Below are 22,263 nucleotides of genomic sequence, written 5' to 3' on the forward strand. Positions count from 1 at the left end.
GCTGTAACAGCTGCTTCATAAATAGTTTGCATGCATTACATGTTAATTGTAGCCACAGCAGAAGATTTGAGATGACACAAATGGCACTGAGGTCCACATACTTCCGCGTGAGAGTGTTAACTCAAAGTGATTTGAAAGATTAAGCTGTCAGCCAAATGGCATGAAACCTTGTGTTTCAGCTGCAGTCAGGTTTTGCGATCCTGGGAAAGAATATGCCTCAAGTGGCCGGTAACCTCAAATGGTCGCAGGAGCTCCGAAGCCGGATTCTGACTCACAGGAGTAACCTCTGCCAGCTGCCCCACATGTAAGAACCTACCTAATAAACACAATAAGGATGATTTTAGAGTATTTTTTGGTGCAAAGCACTTGGTTATTAATCACTAAGGGTATTAAATCAATAAAATGTTACCTTCCTCAGTTGACATACATGGGTTTTGAAACCCAGCAGATCCATTGATGTTATTATTATAATTTGCAGTAACCGAAAAAAGTTTAAAAAATATATATCTTGTGTCCATTGATTATTTAAAGATTTAAAAAGAAAATCAAACATTCAAGGCTTTAAGCAGTCAGCTGTAACTAATATTTCAGATTCATGTACCCTGTATTTAATCATCTGACCAACAATGTGCACCTAAAATATGTATTTTGGTTATAAACACTTTTTTTTTGCATTTAGCATATTCATTACAAGAATTTATTTATTTTACTGTTTCTGCCAAATGTTTACAGTATACACATGACTTATACTTCACTTGCTATATAATTCTTTTCCTGCATTATCTCTTTCTTTCTCCGTCTCTCTTTCAGGCCCCTGGATTGTGCAGAGGCACAAGATGTCCTCCAGAGGTGTGAACGCGTTCTTGAGGTTTTGGACCAGCATGATGAGGAGATGTTCTTAGAGTGGACCGAGGGGCTTGAAGAAATCTGTGAAACACACCTCAAGGAGCCACTGTTGGCACTGGATAGTGAAACTGGCTTCTTCCAGGTCAACTTCAGTCCTGGTGTAAGCCCAAAGACGATTGATTTTTGAACAGACTTTAAAAACAGATAAAAGATATTCCATAGAGGCAAGTAAAGGTGAAAATCTAAAAGTCACAGTCATTTTGACTGTATGAGTTCAGAAGTGAAATGACTTGTCAGACTGCTTCTTTAAGCTCTGCAGGAGAGAGATCGAGAGAAATTCAAGGTTTTGTGAAGAAAACCTGCTAGTATCAAATTGAGCTCATAGAGTGTTTTTCTCTGCTAAGTCATTATTCAAACTAGTGCCTCTGTCTGCATTTCTTTCAACTCAAGGTTAATAAAGCCACATTTTTGTCCACTAAACTCACTTTGTGAAACATTCCCCAGAAGTAGCAACAGCAGTTTGATACACAGATGAAGCATATTTTACTAGTATAATTAATCACCATGGGAGGAAACAATGGATACACATAAATATAAAATATGAGAAGGTGTTTGGTAACTGATATCTATTCCAAAATCATGTACTATAATCTATGGAAATCAGATTGTACTTTCTTTTGTTGTTACTCTCCACAGTTAGCATCTGTGCTAAGAGAAGTGAAATATCTGGGCATGCTGAAGACCCAAAACATTCCCCAAGCAGCTCTTCATCTCTATTCTAAACGAGAGAGACTACACATGGTAGGTCATTAACCCTCAAGCAGTTTTCTGGACTTGACAGCTTTCTTTAGAAAGCGTGTTTTTTAGAAATATGTTGGGGGTTTTAATGCTGCATTTTATTATGCAGTACACACAAACACTGACTTTGGTGACCCAGTGGTACAACCAGCTCCACAGCACCATCCTAGCTGTAGAGCTGGGACTGGTCAAAGATGAGATGGATGGGATGAGACGACAGCTGAATCCGGCCCTCCGGGAAGTGACATGGGCTCAGGATGACCTATGGGACTACATTCAGAGTACACGAGACCTGGCACAGGTACTGTAAATATGCAGGAAATGTTGTACTGAACTTAAAGCAAACAAAAAGATGCAAGGCAGTGCCTGCATTAATGGGTGAGTTTCCTGTACATGTGTTGGTTGACACTATTTTGCAGCATATTTAAATGATTTTGCTTTTTTAAGTAGAATAAACACTGTCTCTATCAACATTTGGGCTGATTTATTTTAAAAAAGCCAGCGGTCGCCTGTCTGCATGAAACCCCAGAATCCTCTGTGTGTGGGCCAAGCTAGTTTTCTTAATTATAGCCCTATCTCAGAGCGCTTCAACTCTACAGCAAGCACTTGAAAAACAAAAAGCAACATGATGCCGGAAACATAATTATTGCCTGTAATTGTTGCTCCTTTTTTTTTTTTGCCATCGCCAGAGCATTTCTAGTGGTGTCCAGAAGAGCAAAGCTAATGTGGAAGCAATCCAGGCCTTGATGGGTAAATTCAGCAGCCGGGCTTTCATTACCAGAAAGAGTCGTGATTCTACTCTCCTCGTTTTCGCTGACATTGAAGAGAGTGTTTCCAAACAGCATGCTCTCATTACTAGTACAGGGGAGCAGATACACAAACTACTGCAGGTATATTCATCGTATAATCTCCATGCTGGAGAGATGCTGTGCACACATTGCAAATGTTAACACAACCGATATTCATGTGTATGTTTATTTGGTGTTTAAACTTTTCATTCAACACATAATTTTCAGGAGAACCAGTCTCTCCTCAGTGTGACGGATCTTGACAGCAGTGAGTGGCATGCCTATACTGAGTATGTTGACAGGATGATCCTGGCAGGCTTCACCAGCGCAGTACGCTGCTCTCTGCAGTACCTCATGGACAATACAGATGCAGCTCAGCGTATTACACCTCTGTTTGAAGTCCAGTTGGTTCTCAACAGCAATGAGATGACCTTTGACCCTTCATTAGACTTGAGCCACACTGGTAACTTCTATGATATTGTGGATAAGATGGTGGGCAACATTACAAGCATGGCTTCCCTCATTCCTAGAGTGGCAAGTCACAAACAGCTGAGTAACTACCAGGTACCACACAGATTAGATTATAAATGCATATACATATACATACATATATTTCCATGTAAACAGACCCTTATCATAAGCAATCTTGATTTTCCATCTTGCAGGGTGACATTAATGAAATGGAGGATTTGTCAGACATGTGCCACATAATCCGCTCACGGGCACGTGCATCTGTCGCTAAGGTTAGTGACATTTTTTTATGGTCACATGTGGAAGATTATTTTATGAAGTTTACAGGCGAATAGTTGTGAAAGTGTTTATTTACAGGTCAGGGAGTACCAGGCATCATTTTCTAGCTACCGCTACCTCTGGACTGATGACAGGTCAGCTGTGTGTGGCTGTTTCTGATTTGTTTTGATTGTTAGCAAGTACAGAAATAATTTGTCTCATATGTTCACAGGTCTGAATTTATGAGACAGTTCCTACTTTATGGACATGCATTAAGTACAGAGGAAGCTGAGCTGTATGCCGACTACGAACTAAAGAAGAACCCACCCACCCTGGACAACTTTAAAGAACAAGTGTGTTCAACATTTGTGATCCATTTATGCTGTAACCTTGGTTTATTTCACTCACATTTGGAAAGCAATGCAACAATAATAACTGAATTATTCATTATTTCAGATCAATCTGTTTGAGTCACTGTATGTGCGAGTGAGCAAAATGGAGGACCGAAGGGTGTTTTGTGGTTGGCTACAGCTAGATATCAGACCCTTCAAGCACACACTGATGAATGCCATTAAAAAGTGGAGCTGGATGTTCAAAGAGCACCTTCTTAACCACGTGAACCAGAGGTCAGACACATAAAAGTCAAAATAAATAAAACTTTTTTATCATTTAAAAGACATTTTTTAAAGCCAGTCCTCTGAAACCTCACTTCATCTCCCTTCTTCTCTATTTAACAGTGTGAGGGAATTGTCCCAGTTTGTCCAGGACACAGCATGTGGCCTTTCCACCAAGGTGTCAGATGGCGATTATGCAGGCCTTGTGAAAATCATGGGGCACCTCATGGCCATACGAGACAGACAGATCAGCGACGAACAGCACTTCAAACCGCTCAAGTCTACCGCTGAACTTCTAAAGACCTACGGACAGCAGCTTCCAGAGAGTGTCTGCACACAGCTAGAAGTGTGAACCAATTCAAAAACACACATTTTTTCATTTATCATAGGCGATATGTACAGTTATCAGTGCTTCTTTCCCACACAACACAGGAGCTGCCGGAAAAGTGGAAAAGTGTCCGAAAAATTGCCTTCACGGTCAAACATGAGGTGGCACCACTACAGTCAAATGAGGTTTCAGTTATCCGCAGGAAATGTGTTCGGTTTGAGGTGAGGCTTTGTGTGATTGGGGTAGGATGTCAGTCTGGCAAAGAGCTCAATATCTGACACATAAAACCTCTTTCCTGCATTATATATATGAAACCCACACAGTGTCTGCAAAATGATAGACAGAAAGGTAGAGGCAGATATGCATTAATCCTTAATTTGATATGATTTCATACTTTAGGTCAAACAGCATGAGTTCAGAGAACAATTTCGTTCAGAGTCAATCTTTAAAATCAGTGTGGAGGAGTCATATAAGCTTATTGATAAGGTGAGCAGGGGGCACATTTCTTTTAGTGTCTGTTAAAAGAGAAATCTTAACAGTACTTCTTTCAAATGTAGTACACAGTGTGTGATTAAAGAAAATTTAAATAACATATCAAAATTGCCTGCAGTGTAATCGAGGCGTAGCTACGATGGAGATGGAAATGAAGAAGTTGCAGGACACAGCTGATCTGTTTGAGGTCAGCTTCCCAGAATACAAGCAGCTGCGGCAGTGTCGCTCTGACATCATACTTGTCAAAGCAGTATGGGATATGGTCGTCTTTGTAAAGGTACGGTTGAACTCCAGAAAGTTGGGATGGTGTGTAATATGTAAATAAAAACAGGCAGTGATTTACAAATTTACAAATATCATTTTATTCTCTGTTGGACACAGAAAACATTTCATGTCATGAACTGAGGTGTGTGGCAGGCAGAGAGTGGACAGCTTTCTTAAATATCACAGCTTTTATTGTGCTGGCAAAAAAACAGAAATCAAAAGCTAAATAATGTGGACAGTGATGGGGCTGTAACAAACTAACTAAAGAGACTGACAGAGACTACACACACCATGAGGGTAGACACGACAAAGAACAGAGAGAGATGCAGAGAGTATATAGACAGAAGGGAATTAAGGCAGATTGAACACACCTGTGAACACAGCTGAACAGAATCTAAATAAAGAGACACAAGAAGCAAAACTGAGACAGAGACAGGAGCTCGATGCAGGGACCAGCGCTAAACATACATGGAAACATAACTGACTGGGGAGACAAAAGGATAAAACAGAAGATTATGGGCAGAGGAAAGCATAAACATGAGGAATAGGAAGGAAGACATATTAACTTGGAACGGAGATTGGGAAACCAGGTAGAACCCAGGAAGACCAGAGAGACATGACCAGGGAGACAGAAAGCGTTGAAAACACTGAGATACTGATGACACGACATGTAGATGAGACTAGGGCAGACCAGGCACAGAAAAGGGTACTCACGTAATCAAGAACCACGAAGTAGAAATATAAATAATGACAACTCATAGGCACTAGGAAATACTGAAGTCAGGACTAATACAGAACTAAAACCCTGAAAATCTTTTAATTCAAAAAGAATGAATCGCAAAACAAAACTCAAAATAGATCACAGCAGCATTTCTGGATCATGCTCACATGTGGCCTCTTCTTTGCATGACAGAGCTTTAACCTGTGTTGGTAGATGGCACAGTGAACTACACTCACAGAAAGGGATTTCCGTGTAATAAACATTATTTCAAGTTGAGGAACATTATTCTGAAAGTGTTGCATAATTTCTAAACACTTTATTTACATTTTACACACCATCCTGCCTTTTTGGAATTGGGGCTGTAAATACAAATATGCTATTTTTTTTTAATACAAGGCAGGGTCTCCATAGTGAGTCACTGCATGCAAAATAATCAAATGATGCACTTAATCTCCTGCAAATCCTAGACCAGTATAGAGGATTGGACAAAGACTCCATGGAAAGAGATCAACGTTGAGCAGATGGACATGGAACTCCGGCGGTTTGCTAAAGTACAGTACAGCACTCTTCTCTGGATAGATACTTGAACTTTGATTCAGTTTAACTGTTTCATGTTTGAAACAAGAGTACCTTTTCAATAACTGTGAGTATGTCTGTTGTCTGTTGAAGGAGATGAAAATGCTGGATAAGGAGGTGCGTGTGTGGGATGTCTATATGGGTCTGGAATCAACAGTGAAAAACCTATTGACCTCTCTGAGAGCTGTCAACGAGCTGCAAAACTCAGCTGTCAGGGAGAGACACTGGCAACAGCTTATGAACACCACTGGGGTAGGGTATCTGTGCTGCTGCTGCTACACAGTCTCTCATACCATCTGCTGTGCCATTTTTCATTTTGTTTGTTTGTCTGTGTGTCAATGAGATTATCCAAAAGTTACAAGTCCAAATTTCATTAAACTTGGTGGCGGAGTGGAGAATGTGTATGAGAACAGCCCATTAAATTTTGGTCCTCATACAGTTTTTTTCTTTAAATTTGTTAGCGCTTTGGTCTTGGCAGAGGACTGCCCCAAGTGCTCTTCTTGTTCAGTAACTTTTCATCAGTTTTACTCATGGTATATTATACTTGCCACTCTGTGGGGGTTAATCCATTCGTTTGGCTGTAGTTTTCATTCAGTGTGCTCTCATTGTTCTGCAGACACTTCTCTGGATTTGATGAACCCAGTTATCTGAAATTTGATCACACCCATAGTCTGCTTTTGTTTTTAAATCTTCAGGTTAGGTTTGTGATGGGTGAGGGCACCACCTTGGGGGACCTGCTGGAATTGCAACTTCATCGTGTGGAGGATGAGGTTAAAAACATAGTAGACAAGGCCGTGAAAGAAATGGCCATTGAGAAGGTAAGACACCAGACCAACCAGTTACTGTGTGATATATCTTGTAGTAGTGGATTATTGATGGATGGAATATTTAATTACTTAAGCACTCACTAGACTTTCATCATATTCTTAGAACAGATATTTATGAGCAGATTCAGAAAGCTGAACTCACAAATAATGACACACAAATAGGAATGAGCCAATGTTAACGAACGCGTTAGCATGTTTTTTGGTTGTCTTTAAATGACAGGCGTCTTTGTGAAGTATCTGTCTTTGGGGTTTTTTAGGTTTTGGCAGAGATAACCCAGACATGGAGCATTATGTCGCTGTCCTATGAGACTCATGCCAGCACAGGAACCCCTCTGCTCAAAGCAGATGAGAATCTGATAGAGACGCTGGAGGACAACCAGGTGTGCCTGCCTGCTGCAGAATGTGATATGCAGTTTGCTTTATTCTTTCAAATTGCAATATTAACACCCCAGCGATCCATAATATAGTTTTAGTATGAACGGCTCGGGTTTATTACTGACTCCTCAAAGACTAGTTATATAAATGCATAGGCAATGCAATTTCAAGAGCAGCTCATCAGGGCTTCTTTGTACAAATTGCCATTTAAAGTTACTGCTTCATTTCTTTTCAGGTGCAGCTGCAGAATATCCTGATGAGTAAGTACATAGAGTATTTCCAGGCAGAAGTAAGTGGATGGCAGAGGAAGCTGATGGTGGCAGACCTTGTCATCTCATCTTGGATGTCTGTCCAGAGGACCTGGGCCCATCTTAACAGCATCTTCACCAACAGCCATGACATCCGCTGCCAGCTGGCCAATGATGCTGAACGCTTTCAGGGAATACACACTGACTTTCAGGTAAATCATACCTCTGCCTACATATAGTGCCATGCTTGGCTACATATTTTTAGCATGTCTTTTTGCATTTCTCCCTTTATTTCCTTTGATTTGTTTGTTTGTTTTAATCAGAGTTTAATGACTGAGGTGGTCCAGAACAGTAATGTAGTAGATGTGACCAACAAGCCTGGCTTCCTGGAGAGCCTTGAGACCTTACAGCAGAGGCTGTCTCTGTGTGAGAAGGCCCTTGCTGAGTACCTGGAGACCAAGAGACTGACATTCCCCAGATTTTATTTTGTCTCTGCCTCCGATCTACTGGAGATTGTGTCTAAGGGAACACAGCCCAGACAGGTGATAGATTACATTTTAATCATGTTTTTCTAGAAAGAATCTATAAAGAGATTGTTAGCACATTGTGGTTATCTGTACTTTATATACCAACTATATTTCAGTGTTATGGAGTGGAAAAAGGGAAAAGGGAAAAACACAATAATGAAAGGCAAAAGAAATCTTTTTTTCTTTTTGATTTGTTATCAGAGATCAGGGTCTGTTAACGTCAGAGCTTTGTTAACATCATAGCCTATAAAACCAAACTCAAAAATAGTCTGTGTGTCTTTTGAATACACATATATATATTTTTCCAGGTGACCCGACACTTGCTGAAGCTGTTTGACAATATAGCAGATCTTCGCTTCAAGGACTCAGACCGGGCCGAAGGACGGGGGGAGGAGGGGGAGGCAGTTGCGATAGGGATGTACAGTCGAGAGGGAGAATATGTTTCGTTCTCTGAGCCCTGTGTCTGCGAAGGACAGGTACTGTGAAAACAAAATGCGGTTTCTGTTTGTGGAAGTACATCAGCACCGTTTTATTTGAAAAATATGATATTGCATGCAATTCATTTTAGAGTTTTTTTCAAACATTTTTATTTTTTTTAATCAGGCAGAGTGTTGGTTAAGTGCTTTAGAAACCACCATGCGCTGTACAGTTCGAAAGGAGATACAGGAAGCTGTAGCTGCCTATGAGGACAAACCCCGAGACCAGTGGCTGTTTGACTACCCAGCCCAGGTCTGTTCATGCAAAGTCTGTAGATTTACAATTTTAACTTTATAAACATGCAAGCTATCTGCTGTACACCTCTGTTTCCCTTCCATCAACAGGTGGGGTTGACTGGTAGTCAGGTGTGGTGGGCGACAGATGTGGGCATTGCTTTTGAGAGGGTGGAGGAAGGATTTGAGACAGCTCTCAAGGACTACAACAAGAAACAGGTACTTCCATAATGTAAGATTTTATTAGGCTGGTAAGTGATCGTAGCATCATTGTATTTGTCAGTGATGTCTGCTGAATTCTGGTTTTCTAGATCACACAGCTCAACTTGCTAATCCACATGCTGCTTGGCGATTTAACCCCTGGAGACAGACAGAAAATTATGACTGTCTGCACTATTGATGTCCATGCTCGAGATGTGGTCGCCAATCTCATTACTCAAAAGGTACTGCGACTATTAGATATTATTTCAAATGAGTTTTGCATTAGTTAGCAGACCATCCTGATGCTGTTGTATGTCTCTAAGGTGACATCAGGACAGGCATTTGCGTGGCTGTCCCAGTTACGGCATCGCTGGGATGAAGAAATGAGACACTGTTACATTAATATCTGTGACGCTCAGTTCCAGTTTAGCTATGAATACCTGGGGAATACAAACAGACTGGTTATCACTCCACTCACTGACAGGTATGTGCACATACATGTTCTCCCGTAAGCCAAACCTTTGCAAAAGTATACAGAATGCATACATTAGTAATGATTTGTATTCTAAAGGGAGAGACTTACAGTAAGGGCATGCATAATTACTAGACTTGCTTTGCAACTAAAAACAAGGCCGCTTTACTTTAGCACTAAACATCTTAATGCTACAGTCAAGCTGTGCAGAACGTGATAGTAGGCACCCATGCAAAATGTAAGTGCAAAGATTGAGATAGTTGTTATTTTAGAATAAAGCACAAATACTAAAATCTTGCATATTTGCTTTTTCTATTCACAATATCCACTATACTCAAATACATTACATTGTTGCTTTAAATCTACATTATTTTCAAATGCACAACTTCATTGAATCGAAATTATCTATTACTTTCTTTCTCCTGTGATTTAAATCTCAACCGTACCATGACAGGTGTTACATAACCCTGACCCAGTCCCTCCATCTGACTATGAGTGGTGCTCCATCAGGCCCAGCTGGCACTGGCAAAACAGAGACTACTAAGGACCTTGGACGCTCCCTGGGTATCATGGTATATGTGTTCAACTGCTCTGAACAGATGGACTACAAGGTAACCTGGACTGCACAGATGTTTCTTCTAGTGCCCGTTAATGTCACATTTATTCTTTTTTTTTTATGTTGTTATTGATATTTATTCCACCATTCAGCCATAGCATCTCATCCTCCAGTCTATAGGTAACATCTATAAGGGCCTGGCTCAGACAGGAGTGTGGGGTTGCTTTGATGAATTCAACCGGATCTCGGTGGACGTTCTGTCTGTGGTAGCTGTGCAAGTCAAGACTATACAGGATGCTGTACGCAACAAAAAACAGAGGTATTATGAGGAAATAATGACATGTATGTTGTAGCATCTATACATTTGTCTACTAATCCATTCTATATATTTTCTAAGCATCCATTTAGCAGCATGCATTTGTTGCTGTGTATGTAGGTTTCATTTTCTGGGGGAGGAGATTGAGCTGAAGCCAACAGTAGGAATCTTCATCACTTTGAACCCAGGTTATGCTGGAAGAGCAGAGCTCCCAGAGAACCTCAAGGCTCTATTCAGGTCTGATATGAGACAAAGAGGAGACTTTAGCGTGCAATGAATAGCAGCTATTATATGATTATTTATTGGTTAATTTTCTAAATGCTCAGGCCCTGTGCGATGGTGATCCCAGATTTTGAACTGATCTGTGAGATCATGTTGGTGGCCGAAGGATTCATAGATGCACGGCTACTGGCACGCAAATTCATCAGTCTCTACACTCTTTGTAAAGAGCTGCTATCCAAACAAGTGCGTACATACAAACAATTTGTCTGACTATTTCTTCAGGGGGTTTTCTGATGAGCGGAGGGAAGAAGAGGAATTTAATTTCGCTGTCAATGTTCTTATACGCATCAGAAGTGTGGTCCAGCTTTTATTAAAATGCAAAGTAGTGGTGGTGCTATTCATCAGATTATGGTTTTGTGTTTAGGTGTGAAGATTAGTCACCATAATCTTCCTATTTATATTCCAGTTCCTCTGTGTGTGATGTAGTGAATATAGTAAATAATAAAAATATCAACTATTTTTGCTTATACTGTGTAGAGTACTAGCTCTCAGCTGAAACTGGCTGTTTGTGTCCTTCTATTATAACATCAACAAACACTTACAGCGGGGAAAATAAGTATTTGACACATCAGCATTTTTATCAGTAAGGGGATTTCCAAGTGGACTATTGACACAACATTTCCACCAGATGTTGCCATCAAGCCAAATATTGAAGTCATACAATCAAATCAGAACATATAAGTATACAAGTTAAACCATAATAAATAAAGTGAAATGACACAGGGAATAAGTATTGAACACACTTTATTCAATACTTTGTAGAAAAGCCTTTGTTGGTGATTACAGCTTCTAGACGCCTCTTGTATGGATAGACCAGTCGTCTGCATTGCTCAGGAGTGATTCTGGCCCATTCTTCCACACAAACGGTCTTTAAATCTTGAAGGTTCCTTGGGCCTCTTTTATGAACTTTAATCTTCAGTTCTCTCCATAGATTTTCTATGGGATTTAGGTCAGGTGATTGACTGGGCCATTCAAGCAACTTGATTTTCTTTCTTTGAAACCACTTCATTGTTTCCTTGGCCTTGTGTTTGGGATCATTGTCTTGCTGAAATGTCCACCCTCTTTTCATTTTTAGCTTCCTGGTAGATGGCAGCAGATTTTTATCCAGAATGTCCCGGTACATCTCTCCATTCATCCTGCCTTCAATAATATGAAGTCTGCCAGTACCCCTTGCTGAAAAGCAGCCCCAAACCATGATGCTTCCACCCCCAAACTTGACTGTTGGTATGGTGTTCTTGGGGTGGTGAGCAGTGCCATTTCTTCTCCAAACATGGTGTGTAGAATGACTGCCAAAAAGTTCAATTTTGCTTTCATCTGACCATACTATAGTCGTCCAATAATCCACAGGCTTCTCCAAATGCTGTTGCGCAAATTTTAACCGAGCCTTGACATGCTTTTTGTTCAGCAATGGAGTCTTGCGTGGTGAGCGTGCATGGATGCCATGGCGGTTCAGTGCATTGCTTATAGTTTTCTTTGAAACAACAGTACCTGCTGATGCAAGGTCTTCCTGAAGTTCTGTCCGAGTGGTTCTTGGCTCTTGGAGAACCCTCCTGATTATTCTTTGGACTCCTCGGACAGGGATCTTGCGTGGAGCACCTGATCGTGGCAGGTTTATGGTGAACTGATGCACTTTCCATTTCCGGATAATGGCCCCCACAGTGCTCACAGGAACATTCAGCATTCTGGAAATGCACCTATAACCATTCCCATCAAAATGCTTTTCAACGATAAGATTACGAAGATCTTGAGAGAGTTCTTTGCTTTTACCCATCATGGAGTCTTTCCTGTGTGCCTTCTGGGTAATGAGGAGCCTTTATAGGCCATCAATTAGGACTAAAGCAGCTGATATCAATTAGTACTGATAGGGGACAGGATTTCTCTATCAATACTGACAGATTTCAGGTGATCTCCTGGCTTTCTATGTCATTTTGCCCCTTGTTATCTCCATGTATTCAATACTTATTCCCTGTGTCATTTCACTTTATTTATTGTGGTTTAACTTGTATACTTATATGTTCTGATTTGTTTGTATGACGTCAATATTTGGCTTGATGGCAACATCTGGTGGAAATGTTGTGTCAATGGTCCACTTGGAAATCCCCTTACTGATAAAAATGCTGATGTGTCAAATACTTATTTTCCCCGCTGTAAATGCTTATTTTGTCAGGATCATTATGATTGGGGTTTGCGGGCTATCAAATCAGTGCTGGTTGTGGCTGGATCTCTGAAGAGAGAGGAGCGTAGCAGACCTGAAGAACAGGTGTGTATCTCTTCGCGATCACTAATGAGGGCTGTTCTTTACACTGAAGTGTTTCAGCTCTCATGGTTGTTTCCAGAAATTTGAGGTTGTCAGAAATTGCCTCATCAAAACTGTGCGTCCAATATTGTCTCACCAGGTGTTGATGCGGGCTCTTAGAGACTTCAACCTTCCTAAGATCGTGACGAGTGATGTTCCCATCTTCCTTGGGTTGATCAGTGACCTCTTTCCACAGCTGGATGTGCCCAGGAAGAGAGACCCAAAGCTAGAAAATGCTGTTCGCCAGTCAGTCAGTGAGCTGCGTCTGCAACCAGAGGAAAATTTCATACTTAAGGTTCATCTGTGTTTTTATTATATAGTATAGTTTATTTGGCAACACCTTTCGTTAGTGGTGGTAACGGTGAACAAACGTTAATTTTAGATTTCTCAGAATTGTGGGAAAAAGAAAAACAGTTGTTATGATAAAAATGTCAAAGGATTATTTTCCTTTTTTCCATCATTCTGTGAGCAACCGTGATGTGGTTTTCATACCGTGCATGGCCTGAGTCTGCAGACAGAGCACAGTGAAGGGATCTGTTACCCCGCTGTGAAGCTGGAGGTGTGGAGTCTGTCACCTGCAGCTCTTCATCTGACAGTTCACTGTGGCTGCTCCTCGTTCCATTTTTCCCTGCAGTATTTCCGTTTTTTGCAGGGAATAAGGAAATACAGACACACAGTTCATAAAGCTTCCAATATATAAACACTAATCAGTTGCCTCCTATTGTGTTCATTCAATTAGTGATTTAATAGACAAAAATCTGTAAAATCTAATAGAAGTATTAAATTAAGTGTTAAACTGCTTCTTTTTCAGTGGCATATGAGCAATGATAGTTAAGGATGATCTGAAATCAACATGCCAGATCACTTTACAAACACATTCATAAAGTTCTGAGCTAATTTTAACTTGGGGGAAATGCATAATTCCCACAGGTCAATAGAGGAACAATATATAAAGCTTTGTGGTTTGTAACATAAACTAATTGTTAATCATTTTGGTTGTATTTTTTTATTGTAAGGTGAGACAGCTCTCTGATTGAACTTGCAGTATTTTAGAGTATTTTTTTTTCAGAAATCCCACTATTAATGTGATTCCATGTTTGCAGGTGACCCAGCTGGAGGAGCTGCTGGCTGTTAGACATTCTGTATTTGTAGTTGGTGGCCCGGGTACTGGAAAAAGTCAGGTTAACTTAACTAATGAACATTTTTAAAACTGTTTATGTGTTTTTGTTTTTTTTTTAATATCTGTGTGATCCAACTTCTTATACCCAAAATATGCCCAAACATATTAACTAAAACTACTTATATAAATGATCTTGTTTACTTATCAGATCTTGAAGACCCTTCATAGGACTTATGCAAACATGAAGATGAAGCCCTTATGGAATGATATTAACCCTAAAGCTGTTACCACAGATGAGCTGTTTGGATACCTGCACCCTGCTACCAGAGAGTGGAAGGATGGTGAGAAGCAGGAGGATTATACAAAGGATTTAATGTGCAATAAATGATGATCAAGAGAACCAGTTTTTCCTCCAGAATTTGGGTCGCTGTCAAGTCTGATTTATTTTGGTGCCAAGACCATAATTTATTCCAAAGCCTCCTCTCAGAAATAATTAGAAAGTTAATGCACTTCTTCTATTTCACAGCCCACTCCTGTTTAAATAGGTTTCGTGTGCAATATTTTCATTACCAGTTCATTTCACAATTTTGCATTCAATACCTTTTTTGCTGCAGTGATGGTTTAGTATGTAAAAATGGATTTACCATATGTCACTGTTTCCTTTTACAGGTCTGTTCTCCTCTACCATGAGAGAGCTGGCCTCGGTGGGCCATGATGGACCCAAATGGATTGTTCTGGATGGGGATATTGACCCTATGTGGATTGAGTCACTCAACACAGTTATGGATGACAACAAGGTAAAAAATCATCACATGTTTTTTTGTCTTTCATCCAGGAGTTTGAATATGTCTCCAAATAAGTAATCAATTTCTGCCAATGCCAGTCATTAAGTTAGTGCATACTTTATATTTTTGAACCAGTGCTTGAGCTCCACTCCTTCTGCTTTTCCCTCCACATCCAGGTTCTGACACTTGCCAGTAACGAGAGGATCGGCTTGTCCTCGTCCATGCGTCTTCTCTTTGAGATCTCTCATCTGAAGGCTGCTACTCCAGCTACAGTGTCAAGGGCAGGAATACTCTATGTCAACCCACAGGACTTGGGTTGGAGCTCGTAAGACACACACAATGCTTAAATGCACGCATAAAATCACAGTCTTCTGTTTCTTTGATTTTCTTAAGGTTATCTTGGTTAGCAGAGCTGCCTTTACTGTGTTTTCAGTTATGTGACAAGTTGGATCGACACACGGCAAGCCCAGTCAGAGCGAGCCAACCTCACTATTTTGTTTGATAAGTACGTGCCATACTGTCTGGAACAAGTTCGCTGCAACCTGAAAACCATCACACCCATTCCAGAAAACAGCATGGTGCAGGTACATGTAGGGTTTTATGGATATCAAATGCAGCCTGCAGAGCCATAATATTATATTTTTCTGTTGTTATTGTTCAGTCACATGCAGCATTTCTGTGTTTTGCTCAATCAGACATTGTGCTCGTTGTTGGACTGCTTGCTGATTGAGGACAACACTCCAGCCGATTCTCCCAGAGAACTCTATGAGATCTACTTTGTCTTTGCCTGCGTCTGGGCTTTTGGAGGCGCTCTCTTTCAAGATCATGTGTGCAGTGACTAACTGTTCCTTCTAATCGTATCAGATAATTCACATTATTATACCATATAATGACAGTGTTTTTACCTTTATAGCTCAATGACTACCGTGCTGAATTTAGCCGCTGGTGGTCCAAAGAGATGAGAGCCGTAAAGTTTCCCTCACAAGGGACAGTCTTTGACTATTTCATTGACCCTGAGACTAAAAAGTTTACTCCGTGGAGTGAGAAGATGGTGCCATTTGAGCTGGAGCCTGATATTCCGTTACAGGTATGTTATTAGACTAATGAATGCGTGTGGTTGTCTACAGCAGGCCAGAGTGTCCTGTATAATTATAACATGTTGATTTAGATCTCTCAGCACGCTCATCCACTGTCTGTTTCAGACGGTGCTTGTCCACACTCCAGAGACCATCTGTCTCACCTACTTCATGGACCTTCTGCTTCAGAGAGGCAAACCTATCATGTTAGTGGGCAATGCAGGAGTGGGAAAAACTATTCTGGTGTCTGATAAAGTCGCTAAGCTGAAGGAGGATTACATAGTAGCAAAAGTTCCCTTCAACTACTACACTACATCTGCCATGCTGCAGCGTAAGAGTCTCTGAAATGAGCATACACAAACAGATTTTTTCACATGTGTATTTTTTATTAATTTAACAAATTGTATAATACATATAATAATCTAATAATTAGGGAAATATAATAAGACAAATCTAATAATCTGAAAAAAGGCTTCTAATGAGATATGTGTGCTTCCTGTCTATGCATTATGTTATTGTGGTAGTACTGTATCTAATTGTGTTTGCCTATTCATACTGATTGAATGGCACAGGCTTCATAAAAAAAAAATTCTGAGTTTCCCTGTATCTTCAATTCTTTTTTCCTTCAAATTTCAGTTCAGATTTTCAGTCAGTGAGTTTCTGTGAAGACTGTTGTCACTTTGTCATTTTCCTAAACTTGTGTATTAAATGTACTCCAGGCATCTTGGAGAAACCTCTAGAGAAGAAAGCTGGTCGTAAATTTGGCCCTCCCACCGCCAAGAGACTTATCTACTTCATAGATGACCTCAACATGCCTGAGGTGGATGTTTATGGGACTGTCCAGCCACACACCCTCATCCGCCAGCACCTTGATTACAGCCACTGGTAGGATAAGACGCACATGATGGACTCGCATATTTATACTGCTTTCATACTGCCAAAGTGTACAAATACACATATATACTCTGTACACAACTGTTACACAGAGTTTAGTGCTTAGTGTGAATTTTAACCAACAGGTCTTTGTACTGTAGGTATGACAGACAGCGGCTGGTTTTGAAAGAAATCCATAACTGCCAGTATATCACCTGTATGAACCCAACAGCTGGAAGCTTCTCTATCAACCCCAGACTGCAGGTACTGCCACACATTTGCAAGTTCTTTATGCGTAAATTTTATTTGTTCATAAATGTTATTATCAAAATTCTCCTATCTACTGAAACTATACTCGATCACTATGGCTTTATACATAATTTCATTGAATACTTATTTAGAAAAATTAGTTTCAAAGGGAACCATGTTTATGTTTTCCTTTGAAACACAAAAGAAAAACAGCCAAAGACATGCAGAAACCTTTTTTTGGCTAATAAGAAAAATTTAAAGGTAGTTCAGAATGCAGCTTTTTCAGTTTAAGTGGGTCCAGCCACAGATTACTGTTGGTAAAATCTTTACTGCCTCCATTTCAGAGGCATTTCTCAGTGTTTGCAGTGCATTTCCCCGGTGCTGATGCATTAGCTACCATCTTCTCCAGCATCTTGTCAGCTCACTTTCTTCAGGGAGGGTTTAGCTACGGGGTCTCTCGCTCAGTTGGAACTCTCATTCAGGTACTGTACACTTACACTGCCAGTGCAGCATTCATTTCTATTAAAACTTGACTTGAGACAACATTTATCTGTTTCTGTGTCACTATCTTTTGATTCTCCTCAAACAGGCAGCTATCTGCCTGCACCAGAAAATTAGCCAGAACTTTCTTCCTACAGCCATACGCTTCCACTATATCTTCAATCTGCGAGACCTTTCCAACATATTTCAGGTAACACACTTTGCTCAGTCATCCAGAAAAAAATAAAAACATAAAAATATAACTGAAATAATACTTACTTCTGTTGAAGATCTTTTCCTTGAACTGCTTAAAAGGATGCTGTTGACTCCTTTTTTTCACTCGTGGCAGCAAATACGAAAACGTCATATGAATCCATTTGCAAAACTGTCATTGGTGGCAACTTGCTTTAGATTTGACTTTTGTAGGAATGTTAATCCTGAAAAACTGAAAATTCTGGTGTCAAAAGTTCTCTCGTGGAATAGTTATGTGTTTATTAATACGATTTCTGTATAGGGCATCCTGTTTGCCTTGCCAGAAAGCATCCGTTACCCCATGGACCTGGTCCACCTGTGGCTGCATGAGAGCTCCAGGGTCTACTCAGACAAACTGATGGAAGAAAAAGATGTAGAACTCTTTGATAAAATCCTGTTGGACACTGGAAAGAGATATTTTGAAGTAAGACATGGGCGATTCAAATTGCAACCTTAATCTTAAAAATCTTTCAAAATGTAAGAGGTATTGCAGAAGTGATGCTTTTGGTATTTAGTATTAAAGCCAGCTATGGCATGTTCAGTATTTTCTTGTTTGTTTGTCCTGCCAAACTCTCCAGGGAATAGATGAGTCCATCTTTATCCACCAGCCTTTGGTGTACTGCCACTTTGCCCAGGGAGTGGGAGAGCCTCGCTATCACCAGGTCTGACACATTCACACACACACAAGCTAGTCTGCACTCCAAGTTCTTTATGGAGATTAAAATAAGAATTAAGAGTGTAGTCAAATACGTTATGGGAGTTTAATTGTTTATTACTTGAATCTGTACTGTAGCATACTTATTTAGTGGCCTCCAGATGTGTCGTATCTGCTCTGACAGAAACCAGAAATGAGGATAACTGTATTGTCGCTAGTGTGGAGCAGGGAAATTATTTTACTGCTATTGTTAAATAATTGTCATCATTACCATTGCATTAATAATAAAATCTGGAGTTTATATTGCATTCAGGGGTTAAACAGTGTCTCTTTCAGAAAGACTGAGTTGCAGGCTGACAGGAAGTTGTATGCAGAAGTGAAAGCAGATAGTTATTTTGAGCCGCAGGCTAAGACGAGGCTTTAACAATGTAACAGATAGCTTTAAGAAGGCCTTAAGCAGCTATGACTATTTTATACACAATGCATATCTGTGCTTATTAAAGAGTTGGAGCTCGGTCAATTAATTGGGGGTCGGAAGCTTTGTTCGGCGCGATGTTCGGACAATCTATTGTGCAAGTGACTTGGAGCCATAGAAGGAATTGCAATACATGCTTACAAAACACTTATATATCAGATCATTTTATATTAAGGTTTTAGTAGAGGTTCTTGGTTAAAACATTTATTTAGTAGAAGACATACACATAGTCTCAGTGAGCCTCCGTTCTGGTGAAAGGTCAGAAGTGCAACAGGTGACACAGAGAGCATGTGAGGTCAACACACACACACACACATTAGTCTGGCTGTAACTGCAAAAGTGTCTCGGTAAAAGAGGAACCGTTCCTTGTTGTCTCGGCAAGAAAGAGGAACAAGACAAGAACTGAAAGGTAGACAGGAAGGGCTAGCCATGAAAATAGAAGATGATTTTCTGGGTGAAAAGTCATGATGATGTTGATCTGATCTATGTATAAAATGTACCGGTGACGCATGAAGGGGCGTCAGTAAACAAACCCTGATGCTATAAAATATCTGTTCATGCTTTGATTGAGTCGAGGACTACTGGCTGTCTGCGTACAGAGTGTCTTCCCACGCGTGTATTCATTAAAATCATTGTTTGACCAAAGATCCTCTGGACCATGGGTGGTGTGTACTCTCCTTCCTCAATTTTGAACCTTAACATTTGGGGGCTTCGTCCGGTGGTTGAGGAGGGAGGATTGGAGGTGTAGACGGTGATGTATGGTCCGTTGTGGTCAGACAGGCAGGCGTGACCCGGCAACCAAACTGAGGGGACAGGCGCCTTTAAAAAGAGGTAGGCACAGGCCTGTTGATTTTATCCGAAGTGTGCTGAATTGGATGATAAAATTAAATGTCTATTCAGTAAAAGTTGCCGGTAAATGTCTGCTTTGATTTTGATGAGAATCTCATGACAGTACTGAGGATTTAAAAGCAGTTGGACTGCTGGTAATGATTGAATGCGGTTGGACCGCTAAAAGGAAAAGCAGTTGGACTGCTCAATGTTTTTAGTATCTTAGGGAATTTGGTTATTTTTTGGTTATAAGGTTGGACCTGCTTCAGTCTTACACTTTGTTGGGTGTTTTACTGTTGTTTCAAAGTATTATAAATTACTCAAGAACGCCAGTTGGACTGGTAGGAAGCGCAGAGCCCGGAGGTTACGCTCCCTCCTTGTCGTGGACGCGCGACATTGACCTCTCGGCGAAGAGGGATAGTTCAGTGTGGCTTAACTGTGGGGTACAGGGCAGCCTGGAATTAAGCTAGGAGTTAGAGTCTCCTTACCGTTTGGAACGGTATCTGCGCTTTTTTGGGCAGCAAAGGTTGGACCTTGGGTGTTGGACACTTTTAAATTGAGTTAGGGATTTTAGAGATGAGGCCAGAAACTGTTGGACAGATACTGGTTAATTGATTACAAAAAAGTTGGACTTTATCGGTTAGACCGTTAACTGAAATTTGTCAAAATTGGTTAGGCGCTAAAGCTGACAGATCTGACAGTAGTTGTAAATATAAGACGTCTTTGTAATATAAAAAGATCTGTGTGAAAGGAGTCTGAGGCAATGCTGCTGCTATTTTTAGACGGTGTGTGTGTGAGTGAAAATGCAAATGAGTAAGCAGTGAACTGTTTAAACCACAGTTGGTTTTACAAATACTGCTGCAAACATTGTTGAGTGTGTGTTTCAAATGGCATTTATGTTTATTAGAGGACTATAAATAAAGTTTTGAGTTGCCGTAGGGGATGCATAGTAACTGACTGAGTTTGGATGTAGATATATAAATATATTGAGTGCACTGTATATACTTAAGACTAACACATCACTTTCAGTAGTAACTTTTCTCCAGTATTAGTTGCTGGTGTGTTTTATTTTTTCAATCTCTTGTGTGTGCGGTGAGAATTAATAGAGGTTTCAATTTTTGTTTGTTTGTTTTTTACTTGCTTTTTGATTATGACAAGCATGTCTAAAATACTCTTAGGAAAGTGGGTTTTGAGTTATATTCCTCAACTCTAGTCACACTTTAAGTGTGAATGCGGTGACTAGAAGGTTTTGAATGATGAATAAAGGTGTGAGAGGTATTTCTTTGGTGATGTAAAGTAGGATGTTTTAAAGTTTGGAAGTGTTTTTAATTTGAGAGAGGCATGAGTGATGTTATAAGAGTTTGAGTTTCTTTTTCTTTCAGTTTAAAACACATAAGTACATACACTTGGTACACCTGTTTACTCTTTGACTTTATTAAAACAGATGGTGTATTTGAGTTTGAATTTCAGTAATTGTATGTTGATATGGTAATTTAGTTTTATGTTAGGTGAAGGAGATGTCCATCTCTGCGTCTTGCAGGATCGAAAGTGAAAGTTGAAGGTTGTGATGTGAATGCTGTGAGTACTCGATTTGAATGATTCTGTGTGAGGTGTACAAAATACTAAATAATAATAACACTATGAGAGTTGATAGTAGAGTGAGTGCAAGGTGATGTGTGAACAGAGGAAGTCTGAGAGAGAAGTGTGTGCGTAGGCAAAATGCAGAGTGTGTGCGTGAAATAAGGGGGTATTGTTTTTACATCAAGGTTTAGTAGAACTAAAGTAGAACGTCACAAACAAACAAAAGAAGGTAAAATGAAGAGAGAAAATAATGTGGTTCCCTGACCGGGAGAGAAAATAACTGACAATTACATTAATGAATAGAAAACACACAAACACAAAGTGCCATATGTGAAATTATTCTAGGAAGGAGTCAGAAGTGAGATAGTTTAATATAAGATGCAATGAAGGAAGCAGCTTACACTCCTTTAATTCCCAGAGCCAGTGTGTTCCCTCCCCTGCCCACTTGGGCCCCGTATCAGGCGAGTATGGAAGGCTGGATAGCCCATGACGGGTAAGATCCCACCTCGAAACCCTGGGACAACCTAAGGCAGGCACAGTCACGATTATTCGCCTCACTCAGTCCCGGTGAGCTCCGACTCACTGGTGAGATGAAGTGAAGAGGATGGGACCTCAAGGGGTAAAGCCGCTGGGCTAAGGTGGAGGTGGAAAGTGGCAAGTGGAGCCCTACCTTCTGGCTGAGGACAAGGAATGCTGCTATTTAAGGTAGGAAATCAGAATTTGGGTTAGTAAATTTGGGAGGAGAAAATTGACTGTTTAAAGGCAAAATTATGAAGGAGTCTGACACACTGCAAAAGCAACATATGCAAATTCACACACACAAACAGAAAATGCATTAACCTTATAAAGACAAGACAAGCTCATGGAGTTTAATGCATAGACACTGATTAAACCTGGCTAAGAACACAAACATATGCAATGAA

The 22,263-nt window shown here is 40.3% G+C and overlaps 1 protein-coding gene across 4 annotated transcripts in view; it reads left to right on the forward strand.

The window, feature by feature from the left end:
- Positions 1–22,263, forward strand: part of dnah9l (dynein, axonemal, heavy polypeptide 9 like) — a 53,878-nt gene that overhangs the window by 8,544 nt on the left and 23,071 nt on the right. For all 4 annotated transcript variants that reach the window (XM_082512174.1, XM_082512175.1, XM_082512176.1 and 1 more), the window contains exons 13-57: positions 180–304; positions 811–1,006; positions 1,543–1,647; positions 1,754–1,945; positions 2,334–2,534; positions 2,661–2,996; positions 3,098–3,175; positions 3,261–3,316; positions 3,394–3,514; positions 3,618–3,787; positions 3,899–4,121; positions 4,208–4,324; positions 4,503–4,589; positions 4,714–4,872; positions 6,048–6,131; positions 6,250–6,408; positions 6,852–6,974; positions 7,241–7,363; positions 7,594–7,818; positions 7,930–8,148; positions 8,442–8,609; positions 8,737–8,862; positions 8,955–9,062; positions 9,155–9,286; positions 9,368–9,528; positions 9,971–10,127; positions 10,246–10,391; positions 10,509–10,625; positions 10,715–10,853; positions 12,838–12,930; positions 13,067–13,261; positions 14,070–14,147; positions 14,295–14,427; positions 14,756–14,883; positions 15,048–15,196; positions 15,305–15,455; positions 15,567–15,698; positions 15,785–15,958; positions 16,074–16,278; positions 16,667–16,832; positions 16,982–17,084; positions 17,414–17,551; positions 17,659–17,760; positions 18,064–18,225; positions 18,380–18,463. In XM_082512174.1, coding sequence (XP_082368300.1) covers positions 180–304; positions 811–1,006; positions 1,543–1,647; positions 1,754–1,945; positions 2,334–2,534; positions 2,661–2,996; positions 3,098–3,175; positions 3,261–3,316; positions 3,394–3,514; positions 3,618–3,787; positions 3,899–4,121; positions 4,208–4,324; positions 4,503–4,589; positions 4,714–4,872; positions 6,048–6,131; positions 6,250–6,408; positions 6,852–6,974; positions 7,241–7,363; positions 7,594–7,818; positions 7,930–8,148; positions 8,442–8,609; positions 8,737–8,862; positions 8,955–9,062; positions 9,155–9,286; positions 9,368–9,528; positions 9,971–10,127; positions 10,246–10,391; positions 10,509–10,625; positions 10,715–10,853; positions 12,838–12,930; positions 13,067–13,261; positions 14,070–14,147; positions 14,295–14,427; positions 14,756–14,883; positions 15,048–15,196; positions 15,305–15,455; positions 15,567–15,698; positions 15,785–15,958; positions 16,074–16,278; positions 16,667–16,832; positions 16,982–17,084; positions 17,414–17,551; positions 17,659–17,760; positions 18,064–18,225; positions 18,380–18,463 — 6,546 coding nt within the window. The remainder of the gene's footprint in view (positions 1–179; positions 305–810; positions 1,007–1,542; positions 1,648–1,753; positions 1,946–2,333; positions 2,535–2,660; positions 2,997–3,097; positions 3,176–3,260; positions 3,317–3,393; positions 3,515–3,617; positions 3,788–3,898; positions 4,122–4,207; positions 4,325–4,502; positions 4,590–4,713; positions 4,873–6,047; positions 6,132–6,249; positions 6,409–6,851; positions 6,975–7,240; positions 7,364–7,593; positions 7,819–7,929; positions 8,149–8,441; positions 8,610–8,736; positions 8,863–8,954; positions 9,063–9,154; positions 9,287–9,367; positions 9,529–9,970; positions 10,128–10,245; positions 10,392–10,508; positions 10,626–10,714; positions 10,854–12,837; positions 12,931–13,066; positions 13,262–14,069; positions 14,148–14,294; positions 14,428–14,755; positions 14,884–15,047; positions 15,197–15,304; positions 15,456–15,566; positions 15,699–15,784; positions 15,959–16,073; positions 16,279–16,666; positions 16,833–16,981; positions 17,085–17,413; positions 17,552–17,658; positions 17,761–18,063; positions 18,226–18,379; positions 18,464–22,263) is intronic.

The sequence above is a fragment of the Aulonocara stuartgranti genome (assembly GCF_965226115.1).
Source record: "Aulonocara stuartgranti genome assembly, chromosome: 18".
Taxonomy (NCBI): domain Eukaryota; kingdom Metazoa; phylum Chordata; class Actinopteri; order Cichliformes; family Cichlidae; genus Aulonocara; species Aulonocara stuartgranti.